The sequence below is a fragment of the Clarias gariepinus genome, chromosome 23 (assembly GCF_024256425.1).
Source record: "Clarias gariepinus isolate MV-2021 ecotype Netherlands chromosome 23, CGAR_prim_01v2, whole genome shotgun sequence".
NCBI classification, from domain to species: domain Eukaryota; kingdom Metazoa; phylum Chordata; class Actinopteri; order Siluriformes; family Clariidae; genus Clarias; species Clarias gariepinus.
In genome coordinates, this window is record NC_071122.1 from 23,154,966 (window position 1) to 23,181,100 (window position 26,135).

General features: G+C 37.6%; 2 protein-coding genes across 2 annotated transcripts; one reads left to right on the forward strand and one right to left on the reverse strand.

Moving 5' to 3' along the window:
* Positions 1 to 1,732: 1,732 nt before the first annotated feature.
* sypl2a (synaptophysin-like 2a) lies at positions 1,733 to 13,989 on the reverse strand. The gene is made up of 6 exons (XM_053484338.1): positions 13,853 to 13,989; positions 13,473 to 13,547; positions 6,848 to 6,966; positions 5,137 to 5,338; positions 3,407 to 3,580; positions 1,733 to 3,293 (listed from the first exon to the last, which is right to left on the reverse strand). Exons 1-6 carry the CDS (start codon positions 13,865 to 13,867, stop codon positions 3,174 to 3,176), a joined length of 705 nt encoding a protein of 234 aa, XP_053340313.1. The 5' UTR covers positions 13,868 to 13,989; the 3' UTR covers positions 1,733 to 3,173.
* Positions 13,990 to 17,378: 3,389 nt separating this feature from the next.
* psma5 (proteasome 20S subunit alpha 5) lies at positions 17,379 to 25,631 on the forward strand. The gene is made up of 10 exons (XM_053484571.1): positions 17,379 to 17,447; positions 18,109 to 18,147; positions 19,685 to 19,751; positions 19,969 to 20,095; positions 20,240 to 20,307; positions 20,492 to 20,599; positions 23,217 to 23,275; positions 23,423 to 23,525; positions 24,544 to 24,630; positions 25,275 to 25,631. The coding sequence occupies exons 2-10, from the start codon at positions 18,119 to 18,121 to the stop codon at positions 25,350 to 25,352; spliced, it is 726 nt and encodes a 241-aa protein (XP_053340546.1). The 5' UTR covers positions 17,379 to 17,447; positions 18,109 to 18,118; the 3' UTR covers positions 25,353 to 25,631.
* Positions 25,632 to 26,135: the final 504 nt, after the last annotated feature.

Sequence of the window (26,135 nt, forward strand, 5' to 3'; positions counted from 1 at the left end):
TCGCTCATCTCGCCTTCTCTAGCAACGCTGACGACCACTGCTGCATTGTCCAGGTCACATGGTCTTGTGCCCACTGCAAACGTTCACGGTGGCGTCTTGGTGTCAGTGGAGTCCCCTGCAACGGTTGTTTGGCATTCAAGCCAAAGCGGTGGAGTCGGTTACGAATGGTTTGTCTGGAAACCCTAGTACCCCTCGCATCTCGTAAACAGGCCTGCAGCTGTGTGGCAGTTGTATAACGATATCTGAGTGCATAAGTCCATAGGTACTGGTCATCGTTGCAGTCTGTCACTCGTCTGTCATGAAGTTCTGTTCTGTATCTTGATGCAAGTCTACTGATGACACTTTGAGACACACCAAGTCCACGAGCAAAATCTGACTGCCTGCCACCGACCCGAAGGCGCGCCATGGCCAGGTGGTGCTGCTCGTCCGTTAAGAGACGTCACTGTTTGAATGAAGAACTTGGAATGACTTACCAACAAAACCAGCTTTTTATACCCACAGAATGTTGAAATTTATGCCACCTTGAAAAAGGTTGTCTTTTGGGATTGGCCCCAATATGAGGCACACCTGTACAGTGAGACCATTATGGAAAACACAAAATGAGATGTGTCTATCACCCCAATACAATTGCCTCCCTATCCCTAATGAAACAAACACCATATGTATGACATCCACTCAATGCTCTATGACAATGCTCTGATTGTGAAAGACTTAGTGGATAAACTTATTGTGAGTAATATATATTTTATATATATATTACACTGTATATATACACACCTGGAAATAATCTGAGAATTAAAAACCCTAGCTAGACTGTATGGTTAACCTCTTTAAAGAACAATTAGGTCAGCAGGACTCTACCACCACCTAGTGGTTGAAAAAAAAAATCACGCACACAGGAAGTGATGAAGCTCTCATTTAATACTTAAGTGCCCAAAAAGAAAATAAACCCCTGCAAAATCTTCAACCAAATTATTTTTTATCCTGATACAAAATACAGTGCAAGAACAGCATACGTCACCAATCTGTATTAAAAAAAAAAAAGGGCAGTGTGCTTCCTTGAATACTACTGAGACAAATGTCCTCCACTTGGGTGCAGGTCATTAAATTAATTAACAATAACAACAGAACTCAATTTGGACATACACACTGTGAATCACATTATTAATATATATATATATATATATTTTTTTTTTTTTAACTATAATTAGTTTAAGGCACAGTGTATTTAAGGCTCTCGTATAACATGAGCAGAAGGTAGAAATGAACAGCCCAAAGCCAAATCGTTGATTTTTAAATAAGAACAATGTGTAATAATAAAAAAAAGACTGAAGTGAAGCAGAAATGACAGAGAAAAGTGTATTTATGTTATTCCCTGTTAATGAGATCATAACACTCACGAGACTGTAAATTAGCTATAAATGATGCAACAATTACTCTCAAATAGGCACATGGCAATAAATCAGTAATGTGATACACAATCATAACATAAAAATAATAATCATAATCATCACCACCAGATCAGTAATTTTGCAGAAGTCTTCTTAGGGCCCAAACAAATTTTTTGTGAATAATGCAACTGAAAAGTTAGAGACCGGGTAAAATAATTAAACTAATTATTATAGTTCGACTAATTAATAAAAAAATAAAAATGGACATGCCTACTCTCGATTAACACAATGCTTAATGCAAGTGAAATTGTTTCTTTGTCTGAAAAATGAAGTATGATTGAAAAGCTTTTTTTTTTACAAGCTTTACTTCATAGAAATTGTACAAAAAAAACAAAACAAAATAAAAGGCACTGAGACCGCGCAGAAGATTCGGATTACGTGCAGAAAAAAGGGAAAAAAGTCAGTTTCTGATCTGAATAAACAGGAACAAATACAAAAGGAAATTAGCGTTTAATGGTTCCTCCTTCTTCAACAGAATTAGAAAAATCACGCATACAGCTGAAAAGAATGGGGGGGGGGGGAGAAGGAAGTCAGTTCGAGTTGTCTCTGTACAGAAAAAAACGTCAAAGTGTTGTTTAAAATCAAGAGATGAGGGATGTCAGAAGTTCAAGGCACAACAGGGAGCGCACGTGTGAACGAGTGGCGTGTGCGTGTTTCTAAATCAAATAGCCTGCAGTGTGTATAAAGAAAAAAAAAAAACTCATAGGCAAATTGATCAAATGTGGAAAAAAACAAGCGAAATAGGTTTATATAAGAAATCCAAAAGTGGCGTAGAAGCGTGTGTTTATAAACTACACACATGGCTTATTCTAACTACAAGTGCTTATAATGCACAAGTTTGCACTCACCTACCCTTTCATTTTGAACATGATGTGTCCTGTAGTATAGACAAGAACACTCAAATCAACAGAAATCTCTTACGTTCTCGACTTAATCTGAGAATTCAAACTGATTTTTTGAAAAAAAAAAAAAAAAAAAAGATCTGTCTCTAAACAGATTCAAAAGGCAATCAAAATGTATTAATTATTAAAAAACATTTTTAAAAAATCTAGTGTATGATGGTGGCTTCAAGTTGAACATGGCACTAATCACACTGACATGACATGAGAGTCACTCCTACCAGAGGTGTAAAATGTTTTCGTGTGTGTCTCCTGTAATCGATGTAACACCTGATCAAAAAAAATGTAAAAGGTAAATGCTGTGTGTAAATATTGGCACCTTAGGAAAAAGAGCTGCTCTATAATAAACTATGTTAAAGATTGTTGTAAGTTAAAGGACAAAAACACTAAACTTATTAGAGAGAATATTAGTATTCGTGATCACATTCAGAAAGGGAGATATTAACGTTTTTCTCTTTTTTTTTTTTTATCTGTGTAGATGAATAATATATATTTTTTTGCACTCAACTTTAGTGAACGACAAACGATTAACATGGATAATGAACAATTTATGGGCCGTAAATAACAACACCTGCTCCAGGCAACAAAACCAGAGACGGACGCTCTCCTGCTTTAAACCCGAAGCCGAACAGCCAGAGTGAGTGAACGTTTTCTGCGCGGTGAAAACGGCAGCCGGGCCGGATCAGATCGGATCAGACGTGAACCGAGACCCATTCTTATCAAACTTTACTTTAGGTCGAGTCCTTGTGAACCCACAACGGTTTAACTCTAATTTCTGATTGGCTTGACGGGAGTGGGAGAAGGAGGAGTCTGCACGGTCCGATTAGGAGCTGCCTCCCTGCTCCATGCCGGAGGAAGGCTGACTCGGCTTGTGGAACGGAGTCTCCTTAAAGATGAACCAGCAGTTCCCCGCCCACAGGATAAGGTTGAGGAAGCCGAAGACCTGCAGAAAGGGACAGGAGTTTGTATGTATGGCTTGAACACACACACACATACTGTACACATGTGTATATACAGTATATGAGCTTATTTATTTAACAGGGATGTCTGTCTCACCACAGAAGAGTTAAGGCGTCCCATGGAGGGCGCGTGCGTGGGCACACACGGTGGAGTGCAGTGGTTGCGGAGCATTTCGGGGTCGGTGGCGTATTTCACGTCGGTCAGTCCTTTTCCCCAAGCGGAGGATGAGACCAGCCAGAGGAAGGCGAAGATCGCAGTCACGACCAGATCCTGGAGGAGGTTATATGTAAATAAATGTTAGTTCCTGCAACTTTCATACCTGTATACAGATTTAAATCACCAGTGGGTGTGGCCTAAACTTGGAGGTTTGCTTTGTTTCCTATTTTTAAAAAAAATCTTCTATAATACATATAATAAAACTTTAAAGTGGGCGTGTCTGTACATTAAAGTTATAAAAAAAAAAAAGGAAATTGAGATAAGTAATAGAGAACATCAAGAAAGTTTTAAATTTTTTTATTTGTGCCCGCATCACGTAAACACTACTGAAATATTATTAATTGGGTTTTCACAGGTGTATTTGGCCGAGCTTGAGGTAACTTTGGCTTTGTTAGTTAGTTTTGACCCATGGGAAAATAAGACATGCTAATTTGAATTTTAAATGTAAAATGCCCATATATCATTAAAAAAAACAATTTTACCTTGAAAAAAATTATTAGTTCATCCCAAAATACAATAGATGGCACTATACATTTTTTAATTCCGCACACTTTAAATAAATTTTTTTTGTTTGTTCCAAAATTCAACACATTTTTTATTATGCACTTAAGAGTGCACAAATGAATTCCACACGAACTAAGTTGCGGGCACATCTAGTAAATGAATATAAACTCCATCACTATGTCTCTGGAAAAACAATTAGAAATAGTAGCGCTTTTTTTTTTAACAATTACACTTAAACTGCTTTACTCTGAAACAAACCAGTAGTTTAATTTAAACAGCATCGACCCAGATTGTACAGTAACTAACCATATGTTAATGAACGCTGCAACTTCACTGCACAGCATCTTTCTATATATTCTACAGATACGTTTCGTATCTGTTTGTTTGTACTTGAATGACAGCATGAGTCCTGATGTACACCGCTAGGGGGGACGGGAATCACCGCTCACATCCCAATTCTATAAGTATCATGATTTCATAAATAATCCCGATGCAATGTTAAATTTTCCTTGATTTTGTTACAATTTGAGATCTTTAAAAAACTTTAACGATTAATTAAATGTTGCATGTTGCTTGTAGCATCAGTTTTCTCACTTAAAAGCCAAAGACAGCATTTAAACAACACAAACTAAGTGTAAATACAAGAGTTTAATATTTAAGCAAAAAAAAGAATAAAAAGTCTTATTTTAAATGAGCTATGCTGCCATAATTATTAAACGGCCAATCAAACTGAAAAACATTCAGTTCTGGTCACTGTCCGATCAATGTCTATTTTAATTGTCAAAATGTTTTTTTACAAGTTAAAAGCGATTTTGGGTTCAGTGTGGTGATACGTAAATTAATAACTAACTACTAGTTTTAACCAGATGCCCTGAGAGAGAGAGAGAGAGAGAACACTCTAAAGCAAGCTTTCTATAACAAAAAAAGCTCATGTTTATATTCACATCTGTTTTATGATTAAATATATATTTTATGATGAAAGTTAAACCAGATTAAGTTAATCATTAATAATGTTATTCTATTTCACTGATGTTGATAGTCTCCATTTCCTTAGAACAGCTCTCTCTCTCTCCCCCTATCTCTCTGTCTGTCTGTGTCTTACTCACAACGATGGGTCCTCGAGTGGTTTCTCTGTAGATGTGCTGGTAGCCCAGGTACAGTACGAGGGTGAAGGTGCAGTACAGGAAAGCAAAGACGCCCACAGACACGTAGAACTCGGCAGAGGACGAGTAATCCCCTTGCAGGAACGTACTGTTAGATGGGATGCTCGTGTTGCAGTTCGGGATTGAATACGGCTGACTCTGAAGTCTAAATAAATTAAATAATAATATTAATAATAATAATACATAACGTGATGCAAAAGTTAAACACAGCACTGACAAGATTGATGTGTGAGACGTAGTGGAGCAGAAATGAAAAATGAGAAGAAAAAAAAAACCTGACCGAGCTTGTAATCCAAGCCACATAAAGCTTCAAGTGAGTCACAAAGAACGATAAAGAAAGCATGGCACTTTTTTGTTGTGTTTAGAGGTTCGACTTAAAAAGATGGCGGCAAGAGAACGGGCCTGAAGTGAAATATGGAGATAAAAAAGGGCAAGCGCTGTACACGTGAGGTTTTAAAGTGTAGTAACGCTGGTTTTATACTGGGACACTCACTGCACGTTACAGATTATTTCTTCTACTTGTTAGGAAATAAACACTAAATTACTGAATGCAGCTGAACATATTTTTTACATTTTCTCTGGTAGGAACCTGCGTGTGTAAGAGTGTAATCTCTTAAAAATGCTAAATATCGATGTGTTATAGTAACTTAGGAAGGGTTTAAAAACTGCATGACGACTCTACAAAGAATAAAAACAAGGTTGATACAAATTTTTAAAACTTTTTTTTAATATCCATCTTTCTATCTCTCTATCGTATATCTTTATTCATCTCTCACAAACTAACTAGACACTCGGCTGTAATACATTCATCACTATAAATAGTGATAATATTTTTTTTCATTCGAATGTATTTTCTCTAGTTCAAAGAGAAGTATCGAAATTTATGATGGTATCGGGATACAAGTTTTGTCCAGTCCAGCATTGTTTTGAGAAATTACTGACATAAATAGTATGGACTAATATAAATAGGGAAGGTGGAATAAGGTTCAACAGGGCTGTACTTATAAAGGTCGCTGCTCCATGTGACTGTGCTTGCTGTCTTGTGCTGCCATCTGTTGGCGGGTTACAAAACTACTCTCGAAACTTTTTGATACCACCACGTAAGGGATCGTTCGCTCACTGGTCCTTATTCTTACTCTCTCTTGTTAAAGTTGAAATAAAACGAAGGAAACCTTGCGCGTTACTATTAAAAATAATAATATATTTTATTTGTATCGCACTTCACATTTAAGACAATCTCAAGGTGCCACAAAGTAAGCATTTTCATAAAAGTATAAAAATATAACAAGAAGATAAAAGCTAACAAACTAAAATAAAATAAATAATTAAATCATTACAGTAAAGCTAATGAAGAAAAAACTACGAACCTAACAAAAAAACTTATATCATAAAAACACAATTATAAAGATAAAGAGCAGCTACTGAGGTCAACAATATGTTCTGCTAAAAAGGAATTTTTTAAGTTCTTTTTTATTGCGTCACTCCCGGCAGGACAGACAACTCCATACATGCTTCGTGTTATACATCAATGCGTAACGATTAAACAATATGTTTCTCACATGGCTTAGATTATTATGTGTAGCAAATAAATAAATAAAAAACAAAACTACATCCTAGAACGGAGAAGTATTGTGTAAGGTGTGGTCACTTATACCTGAAGGGATAGGCGAACTTTGCGATAACGTCTTTTACAGATTTATCTGGACAGTTGAGCGTCATGGTCAGGGAGCCCTCGTATCCTCCAGTGGTGGCAAAGGCAAAAATGGTGAAGAGCTGCAACACAAGCACGGCATTAGAAGCGGATAGGGCTGTGCATTAAATCGGATTTCAGTTTCAATTTCAGCTTACGATGATTATGAAACCAAGAAAATCAAGATTAGGTGATTACAGTGCTGCACTCCTTTTTATTCACAGTGATGTTATCATTTTGTATTAGAAATACTTCACATCTTTTCACTTTACTTCAGTATGCTTTTATCCTTCACTAAACTTACTCTCACCCAAGGCTGTGGTATTTATCTCCACTGTCAAATATGCCAGGTTGTTTTATTTAAAGTTGAATAGATGCATGATGTTTCCAAAGTCAATCAGGTCAACATAATCACGGAAAATAATCGTGATTATGATTTTTTATGATTACGAGCAGGCCTTGATGCGAGTACAGGGCTGACTCTGAAATCCCTGACTTACCAACGTTCGAGTTGCAAATTTCCGCAGATACGAACGCACCGCGGCTCTACAAACATTTGTAGATGCAAATCGCGGAAGTATCTTACCAGATACCAGATACCAATATTTACAATTATGTACAATATTTTCAGTGTTTAAGTGAATGTATAAAATGTCTGGTGTATTGTGTGTGTGTGTGCGTGTGAGAGAAATGAGTCGGCTTCACCGGTTTCAATATATCAGTCCAGGAGCGCGATGATAGAAAATGTCTGTCCTGTAAAGCTGTCCTGATGTTTAAATAATCCTAATTTCAGGAAATTTCTCAACAAAACAGAGTTCACAGTCCAATACAGTGGAAAACAGCTCTGAGACAAAATAACGTCTGGGATTCCCCTCAAGATTTAAAGGTGCAGAGACAACACTTACATTTGACACGTGTGAGATTAATTTCCTTAGGCATGATTATGGTTTTTGTCCACATGATGGCAGTGTCGGGGAAAGGGGACAGTGATTTAGTCGGGTGGTTGGTATGCTTTATGTTGTATATTCATCTTAAAGGCATACAATACTTACCTTTTCAGACTTCTGAAACAAATCTGACTTACAAACGTGCTCCCGAAACGGAACTCGGAAACAAGTATATTCCTAACAGAAAGCGTCTTGAGTTGAGGTCCGTTTGGTTCTTCAGTAGTCACACAGTGACTAGTGTATAAGCAAGATAATAGGTTTAATAATGCCGTAAAGATTAAGGCAGATGTTGAAAGAATTTTCTCTCACACAGACTTCTATTGTTACCCTCGTAGCCTATGTGTCAACGTTAACCGCTTCAAATCAATAAAAACTAATCCTTTAATCAACTTTCCTAAAACATTAACGTCACCTGACTGGGTGTTAATAATAATAATAATAATAATAATATTCAATGAGGTGTAACAGCAGGATAAATAAACACCTTACCACGTCATTTTTCTTTAGCACACCTTTTTTTTTTCTTCCCCCGGATGTAATCATATAGGAACGCAACCTGAGTAGAACTCTGGGTGCCATCAGCAGTTTTAGTTCCTGACTTTAGAAAAGCAGAGTGACGACGTTGAAAGCGATGTTTTTTTTTTTGTTTTTTTTTTTAAACCTGCTGACCAATCAGGTTGCGGGTTTGTGGGGTGTGGTCGGGTAAAACCAAAACACATACCTGAGGAGAGATGAGTCTGTTTAACGAGTGAATAGAGTGCGTTTTTATAGAAGCGTGCTGGATAAAAATAGTTTAACTCCAGCCTAAATTCAAAAGCTGCTGAAAAGTCGAAGTCTGAGGCATGTCGATCTTCTGCATTACCAAAAATAATCAGTCTCATCTAGATAGTAATCGTGCCTGTTTTAGAGCATTGTGTATGTTACAGCATGTCACATGATCACGAAAACTGTTCCAGTTTTTTTTTAAGCCTAATCCTTAAAACACTTCCACTGCAAATATAACTTTTAACATCTTTATACATTCTATGTTTTAATATACAGTTTTTTCTCCCAACGTCGTTTCCTTTTCTGCCCCTCTCCGAGTTTCTCCGACTCAGCGTCCACGTTCGAATTCGTGTGACCGCTGCTTCCTGTCTCTCAGGAAGAACCCGCTTATGGGTCGTTCTCTGAACCACCTGAGTCATCAGCTCTGTGTTTGTTTGGCTGACCCCGAGGTTTGGTGAGGGGGTCAGCGAGGAACTGGGTTGTGTCGTTCTACAACGAGGGAATAAAACCGTAGCGCTGGCTGTGACGGGGCTGACGGAGGACAGGCGTGTGTGTGGTATTATAAATAGTGTCAGCACAGTAACGGATGAGGGCAAGGGATTCGTTTTGGAGCGGTCTTCCATCACGAGTGGAATTTAAAGCGCCATAGATTGAGCTCATACACAGCTCTCTTTACGCTAAAACGAATGATATGTTTTTCTTCAACAAGACGACTTTATAAATGTGATGTCATAATTTTATTTATATAGAAGCCATTTTATATTTATTGAAGTACTTTAAGCTGGTAAAAGTGATGCGTTGAAAGCCAATTAACTTAAAAATCTAAAAAGTAACACGATCATAAATATCTTTCTGTTCACAGGACCTGGTCATGTTGTGCATTCGCAAGAACGTAATATAGTCCTTATTCTCTAACAGCTTCACGCTTAAAAACACCTGAAGTGCTTTAGGGAACGGACTTTTGCAGTCTATATATGACATAGTTAAATATGAAAAAAAAAAAAAGACAATGAATCATGATTAACTGTAACTGACTCATAGTTGTTGCGCGACACACACACTGGGATCATATGATTTACTTCATTAGCTGTCTTCTTCCACAATTTCTCAATTGTCTCTCAGATCATGAGCTGTCCGACGGTGGTTTATAATTATTCCCGCATGAAAATAAAAAAAAATAAAATAAATTTAGTTCATCCAGATAACGATCCCGTCCTTGCTGACAGATTTAGGCTTTACTGCAAGCACCTTAAGATTCCCACGCTCACTATTTAAAGAATACGCCAGGTCTGGTCACAGGATGGGCAACGTCTAACCCATGAGACGCAACAACAGCGTGACTTGTTGTCGTGTTCTGATCCCCCTTACACGTTTTCAGTATAACTACATTAGCCTTACCTCAAGTGCATCACAATACAGATTATGGGACGTTAAAGTGCTTCTGTCACTGATGTGACGTCAGTGTTTGGCTCAGAGAAAACACGTGATAATCTTCAGGCTCTCTGACTGTTAGCAGTAACCTTGAAGGAGGGAGGGCGTGCCCTAATGATGGGTGGGAATAGGATACGACTAAATTAGGGTGAAAATGCGGCCAAATACGCTTGCTGTTTAAAGTAGAGTATTAAATCCGGTACATGACTGTTGATGACATCACATTTAGTTAACATTATGATTTTGAGCGCCTAACACTCTCAGTTCGGGTATTGTACACGGCTTACCTCAGACTGCTCCAGTGTTTCATGTGCCTGCTTTTTATTAGCGCTACAGTTTCTAAACTGGTTTTAATTTTCCTGCAGTAAGAAATAAACCTACAATGATCTTTCCATACATCAGTTTTTTAAGGTTTCATACCTTATTTTTTTTATGGACTAAGCTATGCTGTATCGAGCATTTGTTTGTGCGCTTTGTAGGGGTGTTACGGTCGTTTCTGTGTCTTCCGCATAACTGTGTATATTTATGGTAAACCATCGTGTTGATTGGCACTGCCGCCACGCCCACTCAAAGGACAAAAGCGGTAACGGCTGTGATGTAACCCGGCACATAACTGCTACGTCACTTCTACTCAACATTTTAATTTAATTCAAGGCCCAGGTTTAACCTCAGGCAAATTCTATTAATATATTTTCACATTTTCACAAAAAAAAAAACTAAAAACGGTTTATCCTTTCGTTAAATAAAAATTGCACTTAGACTTGCGTGACATGTAAAAGCAATCTGCCACATGTATCGTATGTCTATCCACTGTCTTATGATGTCATAAAAAATGATATACTTGATAAGTAAATATAAATAAAATTTACTCTTGTTCATATTTCAGTCAATGAACCGTGTGTGTGTTGTACCAAATATTATACTTCAACCTTTAAAAGAAAATGAATGTAGAGGAAGGTTTTGCTTTCACAACAGATTTTTTATTTTCCCAAGCATCCTGTGAGGTTAAACACCAAAGGTGGTACTGCACAGCCTGACCAAAACCACCAACAGCATACACTTTCAGGTCATCAGCTTTCACACTGAGGCTTTGCTCAACACCTTCCCTTTAGTTTAAAGCACGCAAAAGGCAGCTCAGTCCTGCACACACACTCATTAACACAAACGCTTCGTGTCCGCTCTTTCTCCGCGGCAGGTGTTCGGCAGGAGGCGTCCCGGCGCCCACCAGCCAGCACATGGTGCCACGTTCACGCCAGAATGCACACCTACACGCAGGCGTTAATGACTGCCTTTGTTTCAGACAGTGTGTTTGAGAGCACGCTGCCATGCTGCTGTTTCAATGTTAATACGAAGCTCTCATGAAAAGCTTTCATTCAGGCCCTTTCAGGCTGTAAATAAATAAATAAATAAATAAATAAAGTCCAGAACGTAGCACTTAGGCGCACGACTGCCCAGTACATTTTTAAATTTAAATGTTTTTTATTTAAATTTTCAAATTAAAATTGTGTGGGATATGCAGTGAAATGCTTACACGATTGTTTGTGAATTAAAAGATTTTTTTGAGACATTTATCATGTAGTAGTTAAAATGTTTTAGAAGATCCTGATAGGATGTTCCTTCCTCATCCCTGTTTGCGATCCTTGCCTGTAACCACAATTTGATCTCGTAATCTCTTATAGACTGGTTTCGGCGTTGAAGCGTTAAAAAGCTCCACAGTGGCCTGATTGCTTAACGATCGAGCTTTAAAAACGCTGCCATGCTGTGCGGTAGTTCGTTGATAATTAACCAAGTAGTTAGTTTTTAACACGTGCTGTGACCACAGCACTTTTTTCAGAGCAAATTCTCATTCAAAGAAGCAGTGGGTGAAAGAAGAAGACAAAAACGAAAACCAAATGAGACACGTTCACTTGTTGTGTTTGCGAGTTAAACAGGACGCGGCAGGTTTCCTGGTAACTCCCGTCCTGCTGCAGCGTGAGCGCGATACGAAGCTCCCCGACACCTTTTTCTTCTTCTTCTTGTCCCGCCTTAAGCAAACAAGAAAGAAATTTCCTTTCTTTCGAAGAGCCGCCAGAAGCAGGGAGGGATTAGAGAGTGTATGTGTGTATGTGTGTGCGTGTGTGTGTGTGAGAGAGACAGCTGTTGGCTTGCTTTTCCACGCACATGTACAGTATGCATTATAAATCGTTCTGTGGCTGGTTTTCGGCGCTGGCTGAAATGCTACACCTGTTAATTAACCTTTACAGCAAATGGATTTCGTAAAACTTTTTTTTTTCCCCTCCACGTGATCCAATTCACCATTTCTCTGATACGGTTTGCATTTCAATCTGGTCTTTTCCTAGTGGTGATGAGATCGTTACAGTATTTATACTATGTATTCACTGCACGGGTTGATTTTCACACACTCACTCATAGATGCGCACACACACATTACCAAAAAAAGGATGTATTTACAAGGTAAACACAGCTCGGCTTTGTTTGTTTAAACAAAGGGCACGCACGGCAGAACTGTTTTAATCGTTTGCACAAACACGAAGAGAACTGTAACTGATATAAATGCGGAGCAGCTTGAGCTGAGAATATTACCGAAGGGTGTGTAAGTGGGTGTAAATATGTCTGTGTGTGTATGTGGGGGGAGACCGTGGAGCATTGCAGGGTGTTCTGCTGACTGTTGCTTAAGCGTGTATACAGAACCCATCTATGAGAAGCTAATTAAAGGTTGTGATCCGCTTGACGTAAACACAGAAAGAGAGAGAGAGAGAGAGAGATATGAGCTTGGGGTGCGAGTTTGTGTCTCAGATTTGCATCGTAGCGATTTGCATGGCTGACTTGAGCCCAGAAGAGCATTCGGCATCGAAATGTAAAAATCTGACATACAGTATAAGAGAAGCAGGAGAAGTCTGAGCTTTAGATTTTCTACAGCAGTGTTGATTTTGAATTTTTTTAACTATATTCATTCATGTTAAGGAGAACATCTGTAGTTTTTTTTTTTTGGAAGTAAATTTTTTTTTTTAAGTTTTCTAAACATAGATTTGGCAAGAAAAAAAATTCATTTCCTGCATTTTGTTTTTTAAAAAATAAAACAGCTCTAATTATTTTTACAGTTTGATTTATTTTCTCATTTCTATCTATAAATAGGTTTCAAATGAACAAACTTATGTTTTTCCACGTCAGCTTGAATGAATGTACTTAAAACAACACGTTTATTAGTGGTAGCCGGTTTTGTAGATACGCCTTGCGCAAAAGTTTATGCTCCTGTACATGCTATAATGCACCTACATGTGAGTCATGTGATCAGGTTCACCTTGAAAACGTCAAAACATACCCCCATATATTGTTTTATTTCTTTCTGAAACCGTTTTAACTCTCTGAAGAGTATGTTATAGACGATTTATTCACACACACACGCGCGCGCGCACATAAATAAAGTAAATACTTAAGAAACTCACCCACTCCAGAAGGCGAATAAATCCCAGCGGCTCTTTTAAAGGTCCCAGGTCAAGTCTGAAACCCGACATCAACTTCTAAACAAAAAGACAACGCTTTAGGTTTAAGATTTAGCAATCATTTTTACACTTTTTAATCTTGTTTGTGTGACAGCTAGCTAAAACTAGGGGAAAAGTCTAATCCATAGCAATTCCGCTCGTCGTTCCCTTTAGAGTGCACGTCATGTCGCGCGAACGCGGTTCTTTCCCATTGGGAACAGAGCGCGCCTGCGTAGGCAGTGAGGAGTGATTTGAGATACAGCCTCGCGCGGAGCAACAAGCTGGCTACTCGGTTAGCAACGCCAAGTGCGCGCGATTGAAAAATAAAATAAAAACAACGTTACCTGAATAAACTCCATAGTTTAAAGGCTCTTCTCCAGCGTTGTGTCACTCTTAATACACCGGAGTTTGTTATTTGTGGTGGATAAAAATGAGCGGACAATCCAGGGCGGAGGAGGGGAAAAAGAGAGAAACACAGAGAGAGAGAGAGAGAGAGGGAGATTTAGTGCGTCGGTTAAACTTGTCAAACTTTCAAACCCACGTGACCTCATTTCACTCTTAAAGGGACAGGACTTCATTTCACTCCTCACACCTATATGTGCTTAATAATTACCTCATTCTGAATTTAGTAATCTCTCTCTTATTTCTGTTTTGCTATACAGTAATAAGCTTTAATATTCCTCTGAGAAGGCTTTCCATTAGATTTTGGAGAGTTGCTGTGGGAATTTGTGGAGTTCTAGGTTCTTACACTTCTTAACACTGTGTCTTCTTGGACACTGGACAATGGATTTGTGCACAGGGGCAGTGTCATGTTCAAGCCTGTTAGGCTACGTTTACACTGCAGGTCTCGATGCCCAATTCTGATTTGTTGCCTATATCTGATTTTTTTTTGACCGTCTGTTTACACGTTTTTTCAACTATATACACACTAGCCAAGATAGACGAAGGTGAAGTATGCTTGACGCTCTGTTATATAATTATTGCAGCCCGCGCATATGCTTCATTCACCAAATACTGATTTCTTAATGTTATTTAGCCCAAGTAAGTTTTTTAAGGGGGGGGGGGTGCTTTTCCTTTTCCATGTCACCTGCGATGTTATAATTCCACACGTGCTTCCACCGGAGAATAACATTACGTCATTAAACCGCAAAGAAGTCGCAGTTTTAATGACGTACTGAACACAAGGACTCAGGAAATCCGATCTGTCTGTTTACACGACAATCACATTAGCACATATCTGATTTATATCTGATTTATTTCCACATATGAAGGAGGCCTGAAACCGATCTCGAAATATCGGAATACATGCGTTTTTTTCCTGTTTACACGGACATAAAACATATCCGAATTGGGTCACATTTACCTGACAGTGTAAACGTAGCCTAGGAGATCCAGTAACTACTAGAGACTTGAATTAATTAACTACTAGGGACTAAAATGATTAAGTAACTGTACCCCGTCCCCTGTGACATTAGCTTTCTCACTTAAAAAAAAACCAAGTGCAGCATTTTAACTATACACACGAACGCACATGAATTTTCAAGTAATTAGAACTCGCAGTATTTTGAGACGGGTGTAAAAGTGTGTAATAGTGGCCTTTTAACGCATGTGATCTTTGATAATGTAATGCCATAAAAATGCATTTCTGTTGTGCCATTTGGAACCTTCTGCGCTCGGTACAGAATTGTTTATATCTGATTCTGATCGGGCGAAAACCGAAAACTGGCTAATTTTTTCTCACGGGCCAATCGGCCGGTTTATCTCTATTATAAATGTAAAAATAGTTTTTACAAATTTATTTTTGGAGTTAATGTGGGGATACATGAATCACCACACAAAAAATTTTTGATTAATAACTGCCCCTTATCTCTAGTACAATCAGAGCTGCTCCCAGTGAACTAGCTTCCATATTTCACACTGTTGTATACTTTTATATAATCTTACAATATATAGGTACATTTTACAATAGTACAATATTTTTAAATATAATAATAATCATGCTTAAATTTGGGTGCAATAGCAACAGTGCAATAACACCATTTTAAACTGTGCACCATTACCCTTGTGCAATTTGTTGGACCTCGCGCAATTTGCTTGAAAGTGCAACTATTATATTGTTTTTCTTTTTCTATAGTATTTATACACTGTACTGTCCCAGTTTTCTATTTGCACATTTTTTTTTGCTGCTGTAGCAAAGATATTTCTCTGTGAAACAAATAAAGGTATATCTTATCTCTTATTTTTTCTTAGTAACTACAGTGCACAAAGACATTAATTACAATTGTGTTACAGTAGAAGCAACAGTTCACAATTAATTGCATTGTAAATTATGTATGGAATGAAACACTTTGCTGTTGAAAAAAAAATCCATCATGTCCTTTAAGTATGTTCCTCTGATATCACAAAAATGTATTAATAATTAAAAATGTAACCTGTAATGGTCAGCACAGTCACCTCGATTGGGGGTTTAGATGTCACCTCCTGTGTGCAGGGAGTTTCCACTAACCAAATACACTCGTAGACTATAGGCCATAGTGTTTGATGTACAGTATGTATGTGTGTGTTTTTGTGAGGTGGTTTTTTGGCACCCAATCCAGTGCCTCTCTGAACTCCCTGGGAAAAACTTCTGTTGACCCTGAACAGGATAAGTGGTACGGAAGAAAGATTCACCAAACAAAATTGTATATTACACAAAGATAACCCAGAGTAATCTGCAATCCAGATTTTTAAGCATGTACAGCCTGTTTAAGAATCTCAATTGGATTTAAGGTAGGACTTTAACTAGGCCAATTCCAAACTTTCGTTTTTGTTTTTTTGCCATACAGACGTGGACTTGCTGGTGTGTTTCAGATCATTGTCTTGCTGCATAAACCAAGTGCACTTGAGCTATATCATTGCATCTTACCAAGCACAGAGGAGAACATTTACAGAGGCAGACTTCCACACAGGTGCAAGTAACAAGTAAGTGTAGTGCAAAAACACTCTGTGCACGGTCACAGTGTAGTGTACTGTATATACAGTATTCACACATACAGCTCTGGGAATAAAAATAAGAGACCACTGCAATTTACTCCAGAACACTTCTGGAATGTCATAAAGAGGAAGATTAATGGTCAAAAAACATCAAGCAAAGCTGAGCTGTTTGCTTTTTTGCAAAAACAGTGGTATAAAGTTACCCAACAGCAATGTGAAAAACTGGAGGAGAGCATGCCAAAATGCATAAAAGCTGTAATTTAATATCGGGGTTATTATTCCACCAAATAATGATTTCTTAATTTTTATTTGGCCAAAGCATTAACACAATTTGTTTAAAAATTATTAGCATTGTGTTTTATTTGAGTTATTAAAACTTCAAATACACAATACGCAAATAATGCATGATCTTGGGTTGTTTTGATGTCTTGTGATGTTGTCATTTCCTTTAAATATACACTCTAAATAACAATAGTTATATTTTGAGGAGAAATATCATATGCAATTCACAAAACAAAAAAAAAAAAAACACGTTCATCTCACCAATACATGCATCTGTAAGAAAAAAAAAGTAAGAAACTAATTATGGTGCAGTTGCATATATAGTATTGAATATTGATTCTAGAAAATGTTAAAAGTTACTCTGTTCTGAACAAGAAATAATGTTGAATTATATTTAATATGGAGTATACAACATTATTTTTGAAGAATACACTTTTAATTAATAATTCTATATTTAAAATTATGTTAATTACAATTAAAGGTTTACAAATAGTTTTTCCAGATAAGACTTATTTTTTGCCTCAACAGTGTAATAGAAACAAAATTATATACTATATTAAAAAAAAAAAATCAAATGTTTAGGTAGGAACTAATATTTTGGGGGTGACGGTTTCTTCCGGACTGTTAAACAGACGCACTTCCGGCACTGCTGAAACAAGCAAACTCACTCTGCTGTAAGAGGAGGTAAGGCTGTGCGTTTAGCGGTTATTAAATAAAACCTGCGCAAAGTAAAAAACGCGTCTTAGTTAACAATATGAGGCGCGAGATTAAAGTTATCCGAAGATTTACAAAACGCTTTATTAGAGTGATAAAACAAGTTTCAGTGGATAATAGTACCGGCGCGCGCTGTGGCTAACTTGAGTTGGGACTTCGGTTTATTTGTTTCTCACTCGTTTTCTGGCAGTCAGTTCTTATCGCGCGGGAGGATGGAGTTGTCTCAATACGGGTGTGAAATGATGTTCTGTCAGCTAGCTGGCTAACAGTGGTGCGCCTGCATTTAACCATTATCTGTCAGGTTGTTTAAACGTTAAACAGTAGTATTATGATATTACTTCTATTTAATTGCTAAATTATTAAAGTTTACGAATTGTACTAAGCTATGAATGAAATGGTAATGCTTTTTGGCTAGCGCAAGCTTGAATGAGAAGCTGGTGTAAGATTGACGAAGCGCTCAGCCAATCGCGTTGAAGGAATTCTCGTGCTCTCGCCTTCGCGTTGGAGGCTCACCTAATCAGCTGTGAGAGAGGTTTTGAGGCCTTCCCACAGACAGACTAGCAGCATTTCTCTTTATGAGCACTTCAGAATCAGAGTGTTTTATGACCTTTTGTTTTATTTTCTCTTTTAGACGATACAGGATGTTCCTGACAAGATCAGAATATGACAGGTAAGGAAACGGGTTTAATGTCCTTGATTGTAACGGTGCTTAAGCAGCTTTCACTTTCAGTTCAGCCTGGTTGAGTCATGAGCTGCAGCACAGTGTAGGAGATCTTGTCACAGCTCTACTACAACACACACACACACAGAGCATTGTCCTGATTATATGTTAAGTATCCTGGCATTAATTATTATTATAAACATTTCTACAGTATTTATACGAAGTTGAGTCCACACTGTAGAATTGATGTAAATTATTTTTTAATAACCAAAACATAATTTTCCATTACAAATTATCTACTTTGTTTTTCAATACACTTTGTCCATCTGTCACTGTTTTTGTATTTTATCATAAATTGTTTTTAAAAATTCTGAGCTGCGAGCCCTGAAGGCACCGCTGTCTTCACTTCTTTATGAGAAGTGAATCTTCATCCCTATAGGGCTGCTATAAGGGGAGCAAAACCAGGTGAAAGTCTGATGGAGCGAGATCAGGACTATAGGGAGGATGCTTTAAAACTTCCAAAACAAAGTTAGTGCGCATCGTCATTCGAGATCACAACGCCCTTGGATATTCATCCTAATCTACTGCGTTTAATCCGAAGTTTAGTCTTCAGCTCTTCAATAATCGTCTCACTGTAACGAGCACTGTAAATTGGTGAACTTTTTTCCGGATAGTGTTCCAGTACTTCTGGCCCTTGAGAATCCCAGAAAGCTGTAAGCATTGATGAATTTTCCAGCTAATGGTCGACTTTTGAACTTTTTCTCGGTCACCGATTGATGATGTTTCAGTTCCATACTCTGCTGTTTACTCACAGGTTTCTCTTTAAGATACTTTTACCTTCCTTAGAGGATGAGTTCGAATTAGATTTTTGGATATTCAAACACTTTTGTTTATGCTTTTCCGTGAGTTGTTTCAGCAGCAGGTACGCCCTCAGACCACAAAAAAAATCACTGCACTCTGCTCTTCTTTCGTGCGAATCAGAAATTTTTGCTTGTACGCTAGCACGTTCACAACCGAACAGCAGTGACTGGGGAAACGCACAATAAGTGGTTCTAAGACAGAAGTTTTTACATAACTGGAGTGCGAAACGTTTTTGACTCACCCTCATACATACACACATATAATACATTGTATGTAACATACAAACTGAGACATGTTTGAAACGGAAACAACATTTTCTTTTTAAAAATTTTTTATCTTTTTTTTTTTAAGAAAAACCCTGAATTAAATGCTTCCTTACACAGCTCCTTAATAAATCCATATATGTATTTTATATATAGCGCACTTATTCCATACATTGTTAAAGACTTGTCCTCTCCTCTCATTTTTAAGATATGAGTATTGATAAAAGCGCTGATTTAGCACTTTTTGTATTTGTACTTCGCACAATGACCAATGCCAGGAATATTTGTAAAACTTTGATTGCTGTTTTGTGTATTTTTTTTAATTTATTTATTTATTTTTGGTCATTTGGTCCACCCCAAGACACAAAGCACATTGTTGGACTTAAATCCAGGTGTCTTAATGGGACATTTTTCTTTTTCAGAGGCGTGAACACTTTCTCTCCAGAAGGAAGACTTTTTCAAGTGGAGTATGCCATTGAAGCTATCAAGGTATTTTATGCACCTGGGCACTTGTAGTTTGGAAAAAATAAAATATGGCATTAATTAAAAATGAGTGGAAAATTGGCACTTAAAGCGATCTTTTGTAAACTTATGTAACTGCCTCCAACCATCTTTGTTAGTGACTATCTGTAATTAGCATAATCTAAATAATAAACGTTAAAACATTATAGCATTTATTGTTCTTTTTCCTGTTCGCGTTTTGCAGTTGGGCTCGACAGCCATTGGCATTCAGACGTCAGAAGGTGTGTGTCTCGCTGTGGAGAAGAGAATCACCTCCCCCCTGATGGAGCCCAGCAGCATCGAAAAGATCGTAGAGATTGACGCTCACATTGGTAAAGTTGCCTCTAAGTCTGAGATAAGTTTAAAGCGATGATTAATAATAACAAAGAATTAAATCACACAACTATCAGCAAAGAAAATATTTCTTCAGAGTTGAGAGAGTTATACGTTTACACACCTGTTTTGTCGATCCACAGGTTGCGCTATGAGCGGCTTGATCGCCGACGCTAAAACTCTCATTGACAAAGCGAGAGTGGAAACACAGGTTAGTGCACGCCTCTGGCTTTCCACTTAACTTGGACAAATAATAAGCCTAAAAGACGAAGTGCTAAAGTGCTTAAAGGAAGCTCTGAAACAGGAAAAACTAAAATAGTTATTCATTTTAAATATCAGTATGCGAGTGGATAGTTTTTTTTTTTTATTTAATCCTGGTTTAATCTTCACTCCAGAATCACTGGTTTACCTACAACGAGACGATGACGGTAGAGAGTGTGACGCAGGCCGTGTCGAACCTGGCGCTGCAGTTTGGAGAGGAGGACGCAGACCCCGGCGCCATGGTAAAGCACTTCAGAGACTGTCAGAGTAACATCAGGTTCACACACATACATGAGGCCCTCAATATCCAACACAACATGAAGTATCGGGTCAGATCTGCTTTAATAAGCAATTTATATTGTTTGTAATAATAATTTACATGTTAACATAGGGAAACAAAAAGAACTGAAACACCAACAGTAAAAACTGGGACTAAACAGCTGTATGTCCATAAGAAAACCACTTGTAAATGAGACTCATCAGGAAAAAAAAAAAATTCAGTTTGCTAGGGAGCATAAAGATTTGATGGAAAAAGGTCATGTGACCTGATGGGTCTAGATTGAGCCTATTCCAGAGTGATGTGCGCGTCAGGGTAAGAAGGGAAGTGCATGAAGCGATCATGCATAGTGTCCACTGTACAAGCCTCTGGAGACAGTGTTATGATCTGGGGTTGCTTCAGTTGTTTAGGTCTAGACTCAGCAACAGTATGTGGCAATAAAATGTAAACTGCATTATATTTTGTTTGTTTCCTTCATAATCACAAAAGCATTTTATGTGTCTTATTTCCTGTGAAACATGGAAAACATGTAAAATACATTAAGTAAAAGAAGCTGAATATATCTTTAGGCTGTGTGTTTTTTTAGGTTTGAAGAGTGGTTCAGCAAGCAGACAAATCCACCAAAGAAAAACCAATCTAAAAAAAAAAAATCAAATGCTCGATACCTTTCGATTTGAAACCAATTTAAATGTATACAAATAAGATAAACGGCAATCATGGAATCATTGTCTAAATAACTACATGAAATAAATCCTGATGTCGGAACAAAAGACGTTTTTGAAAGAAGTTTCCTTTTAAATTCAAATTTTTATTTGTCACATAGACAGTACGATATGCAGTGAAATGCTTATACGACTGCCAGGGCCTTAAAAGAAAAAAATAGTAAAAGCTTATACATAAAAAATATTAGGAATGAAAGAAATACTTTAAAAAATAAAATTAACTAGTGAAATATGCTGTACAAAGTAAAATAGAAAATGAAAGAAATACTTAAAAAATAAAATTAACTAGTAAAATATGCTGTACAAAGTAAAATATACTGTAATAAGAGAATACGTTAGAAAATAAGATTAACTAGTGCAAATGTACTGTACAAAGTAAAAGTAAAAAACTTTACAAATAAGAACAAGATATCTATAAAAAATATATATATATATCAATATATCAAATATAAAAATATAGAAAAGAAAATAGAAATTTGTCAAAAACAGATTTAGAATTTTTAAATGGCTGTGGCGTGCAAGTATGCATAAAAAGTGACTTTGTAAAGTGTACTATTTAAAGTGATTTGTGCCGTGGAGTTACAAAAAGATAGGTACTGTAGTTAGTCCTATGTTTTGTTGTGGTTGAGAGACCTTATCGCCTTTGGGAAGAAGCTCCTCCTCAGTCTCTCTGTGTTGGCCTTCAGGGAGCAGAATCGCTTCCCAGTCCACAAATGGGGGGAACAATCCATTGTTGGGATGGCTGAGGTCCTTCACCATCTTTCTGGCTTTGATCCAGCACCGCTTGCTGTAGATTAAGTGCAGGTCAGGGAGCTCGGTACGGATGGTGCGCTCAGCTGATCGCACCACCCTCTGTAGAGCTCGTCTGTCCTGCAAGGTGCTGTTTCCAAACCAGGTAGTGATGTTTCCCGACAGGATGCTCTCTATGGTGCAGGAGTAGAAATTCCTGAGAACCTTGGAGGGCAATCTGAAGTCTCTTAAGCGTATGAGGTGGTAAAGACGCTGCTGGGCCTTTTTTACAACAGTGTTGATGTGACAGGACCATGACAGGTCCTGCGTGATGTGAACACCGAGGTATTAAAAGCTGTCCACTCTCTCCACTGCGCTCCTGTTGATGACGGGGGTCTGGTAGTTTCTCTCCTGCTTTGTACAAAAGTCCACTATCAGCTCGTTTGTCTTGCTGACGTTCAGGAGGAGGTTGTTCCTCTGGCACCTGTTCTCCAGATTTCCAATCTTCTTTAGGTAGGCCAACTCATCGTTGTGATCAGGCCCACCACAACAGTGTCGTCAGCAAACTTGATGACTGTGGTGGAGTTGGTAGTGGCCACGCAGTCATAGATGTAGAGGGAGTACAGCAGGGGGCTCAGAACACAAATATAAAATAATCGTTGGGATTGAGTCATTTATACAAGATATGATTAAGTCATTTATACAAGATGCTGAATAGGACACTCAAAAGTCAAACTCAAAAGTCCTCAAAAGTTAAACACAGATTTTTTTTATCAAGAGAATTCAACACAGTGTTCATCATGTAAAACCCTTCTGTCCATCAAACATATTTAATTTTATGTTTGTAATTCTCTTACACCCGTGAGTAACTCGTTTTATTGAAAAAGTTTTTTAAAAAATCCAAATTTAATTTTAAAGTTGTTAGAAAATATTAATCGTATCTAGTTTTAATATCAAATAAAAACTGACTCTCGACATGAATAGAACTGTAGAAACTGGCATGGCGTTAAAAAAGAGCGAAAGAAAAAAAAGGTGGAGCGTCTGTTTTATAAAGTTGTTCGGATATCACTTAAACTTGTATAACACTTTTATTTAAATCTTTTATATTTCTGTTTTGTTCTGCCTTTTCAGAGCCGTCCATTTGGCGTTGCTTTGCTCTTTGGTGGCGTTGATGAAAAGGGACCTCAGCTGTAAGCATGTCCACATGAGTTTCACACACACATTCACAACGTTTCACATTATTAATAATTAACAAATCTTAGTAAATAACATCATGAAGCTCCTCCTTTAACCTGTTCAAAGTAATGTTGAGTTTTGTCTCCGTTTCCTATTTGCAGGTACCACATGGACCCATCGGGGACGTTCGTGCAGTGCGATGCCAGGGCAATCGGGTCGGCATCCGAGGGTGCTCAGAGCTCTCTGCAGGAAGTGTACCACAAGGTAGGTACACGAAACATGGCGGAAATCAGTCCACAGTTTGAATTAGGCTTATTACACAGAGGGGTTTACTGTAAAAGAACACAAATTCAAAGAAAATGCTGATTTCTGGCATTTTATTTAAACGGGAAATTCTCAGGAGAAAACCAGTACTTAAGAACATAAAAGAAAGCACCTGAAAATAAAAATTAGTGCTGCTTCTTCTCGTGTAGTTTGAAACGATGTTGTGAAGCCGCTACTACGCTGCAGTCTAAAACGCTTCGTTGCAACAGCACGTTATTTTAGGACCGGAATTTACCCCAGTCTGTGTGGAAGGTGGGCTTAGCTCCAAATAATTCTCTCTTTAATAACCCTTCACACCACACCCCTCCGAGTCTCTCGCCCACTCACTTCACCTCCTGTCATCACCAGCTTGACCGCTCATGTGACCCCTGCAGTATGATAGACATTTGCACATTACTGTATCTAGTTAAGGGATCTGAACTCCATTTGACAGTTTGAGGTTTTTTTTTTTACCTTTTTATAATGTAGGCTTTAATATTTCTCCAGGCTTCCTAAAAGTTTTTTTTTCCACTTAATTTCAGTCCAGTCCCAGTTCCTGAACAGATTTAGAAGAATTTAAATTTACTAACTTGAGCCACAAACCAGTGACAAGCAGGTGCAGATGATGACAGATGATCAGTAATTAAGTTTGCAGGGAACAGACGAGAGGGGAAATGAGGAAAATGCTGATTGTTGCATAAATTTTTACAGCCTGTCGGATGTTTTTCTATTTCTACCTGTTTTAATTACATTTTATTTGAAGAAATTTGGGGTTGTCAAAACTTTTCCACAGTACTGTACTTTCACTCATACTTGTTTTTCCTCTGTCGATATCTAGTTTGTGATAAATAAGGCACAGAGTAAAAAGAAAAAAAACAAATGGCAAATATTGCTAAACATGATGTTGTGTATATGTGAGCTTTTTATTAAAATTAAATTCATGTTTTCTGTTTTGTTTCGTTTTTTCTTGTTGTGCCAGTCCATGACGTTAAGAGAAGCTATTAAGTCTTCCCTCACCATCCTGAAGCAGGTTATGGAGGAGAAGCTGAACGCTACTAACATCGAGGTAAAGATTAACCCACATTATAGACAAACCCATTTAGCACTTTATGATCTTTAATGCAGATCTGTTCTGTGTTTTAAACTTGTCGAACTGCACCTCTTTCATTAGGGCTGCTGCACACCATAGGATCGGGTTAATGCAGTCATTCTATAGGTTTAATATAAATTAAATGAAACCTTGGTCTTCAGATTTTTGGGGTTTATTGCATTAAAGATGAATTCTGTACAATGCCCTCGTGTTGCCATGACATTGAGGTTAAGGATTAACTGTTTTTCATGGTCATTCCACAGCATTTAATGCAACTTGAACCCAGAAAGAAATTACATCATGAATTATTTTATTAACATTAAAATTTAAAAGTACTTTATATTATTAGACTTCACTCCATCACACCATCCTGTTGTGGAGTTTTTTATTTCTTACCTCACATTTTTATATAAAAAAAAAAAAGTGTTAACTGTCTTTCAAGATGACTAGCCAGGCTACTTTTACCTGCTGCAATTAAAATTGTATACATTTAAAAAAAAAAAAAAAAAGAATAATATCCATACCTGGGCAGTTATGATGAATGTTTAAAAAAGACTCTGACACTGATGATCTTTGTGTTCGTTTTGTTTTTATCTTTACCTTTGTTATTTCCTCTGTAGCTGGCTACAGTAGAGCCCAACAAGACGTTCCACATGTACACAAAAGAAGAACTTGAGGAAGTCATTAAGGACATCTAGAGCAGGTCTGCGCAGCCCCGATGTTCCCTGTGCAGATGGATAACAGCGAACGTAACAGCAGCCTGGCTGCTTTTTTTCAGCCACAGTTCACTCTTTATACTGTTTTTGTTTTGTTTTTGTTCTTTTCCTCTGTCAATTCAGGATACTCAATAATTTCTACAGTTCTGTACATGCCACAGAATATCAATACTTGCAGTGGAGTGAAATACAGAATGGGGCGGGGAGGGTATGTTTTTTTTGTTACAAATCAGTGCGCTAATAAACTTGTAGTCAAGAAGAGTTGCGTGTTGTGTGATCTGTCTTGCTCTTGAGGGTTTTACTCGCACAAGTTGTATGGCGTTTAAGCCGGCACCTCATACGGCTCCTGCAATTCGGGAACAGTTGCTACACTGTGAGTTTTTTATTGTTGTTAATAAAAAGAAGAGGAGTCTGGTGGTGCCACGACTGACAAATTCCTTCTGATAGACCACAAGGTTTGGCCTACGTCATGGTGCATAAGAGTACAACTTTATATTAAAGCTGGCACATTGAATGATCTCCCTAATATGCTATATCCATTAAAATAGAAGCTTAAGAAATTTTGATATATATATATATATATATTTTTTTTATTATTTATCAAACACAGCTGACACAAACACTTACGTTTTATGGTGTTACCAATATCTAAAATAAAATTTTGGTCTGTTCTAAAATGTGCAGAGGTATGTGACTTGAGGTAGGTTATAGTAACCTAAAAATTTGGATGTACATGAAAAAAAAGACAGGAAAAATTACCTGTGG

What these genes read in the sequence shown, in the direction of transcription:
- sypl2a (XM_053484338.1), bottom strand. An exon ending in TTATTCGCCTTCTGGAGTGG is followed by an intron (nt 6,967 to 13,472) that starts GTGAGTTTCTTA and finishes CTTGTGTTGCAG; the next exon opens with CTCTTCACCATTTTTGCCTT. An exon ending in GACGCCTTAACTCTTCTGTG is followed by an intron (nt 3,294 to 3,406) that starts GTGAGACAGACA and finishes CCCTTTCTGCAG; the next exon opens with GTCTTCGGCTTCCTCAACCT.
- psma5 (XM_053484571.1), top strand. Translation starts at nt 18,119, where the DNA reads ATGTTCCTGACAAGATCAGAATATGACAG. An exon ending in AGAGATTGACGCTCACATTG is followed by an intron (nt 20,096 to 20,239) that starts GTAAAGTTGCCT and finishes GTCGATCCACAG; the next exon opens with GTTGCGCTATGAGCGGCTTG. An exon ending in ACGCAGACCCCGGCGCCATG is followed by an intron (nt 20,600 to 23,216) that starts GTAAAGCACTTC and finishes CTGCCTTTTCAG; the next exon opens with AGCCGTCCATTTGGCGTTGC.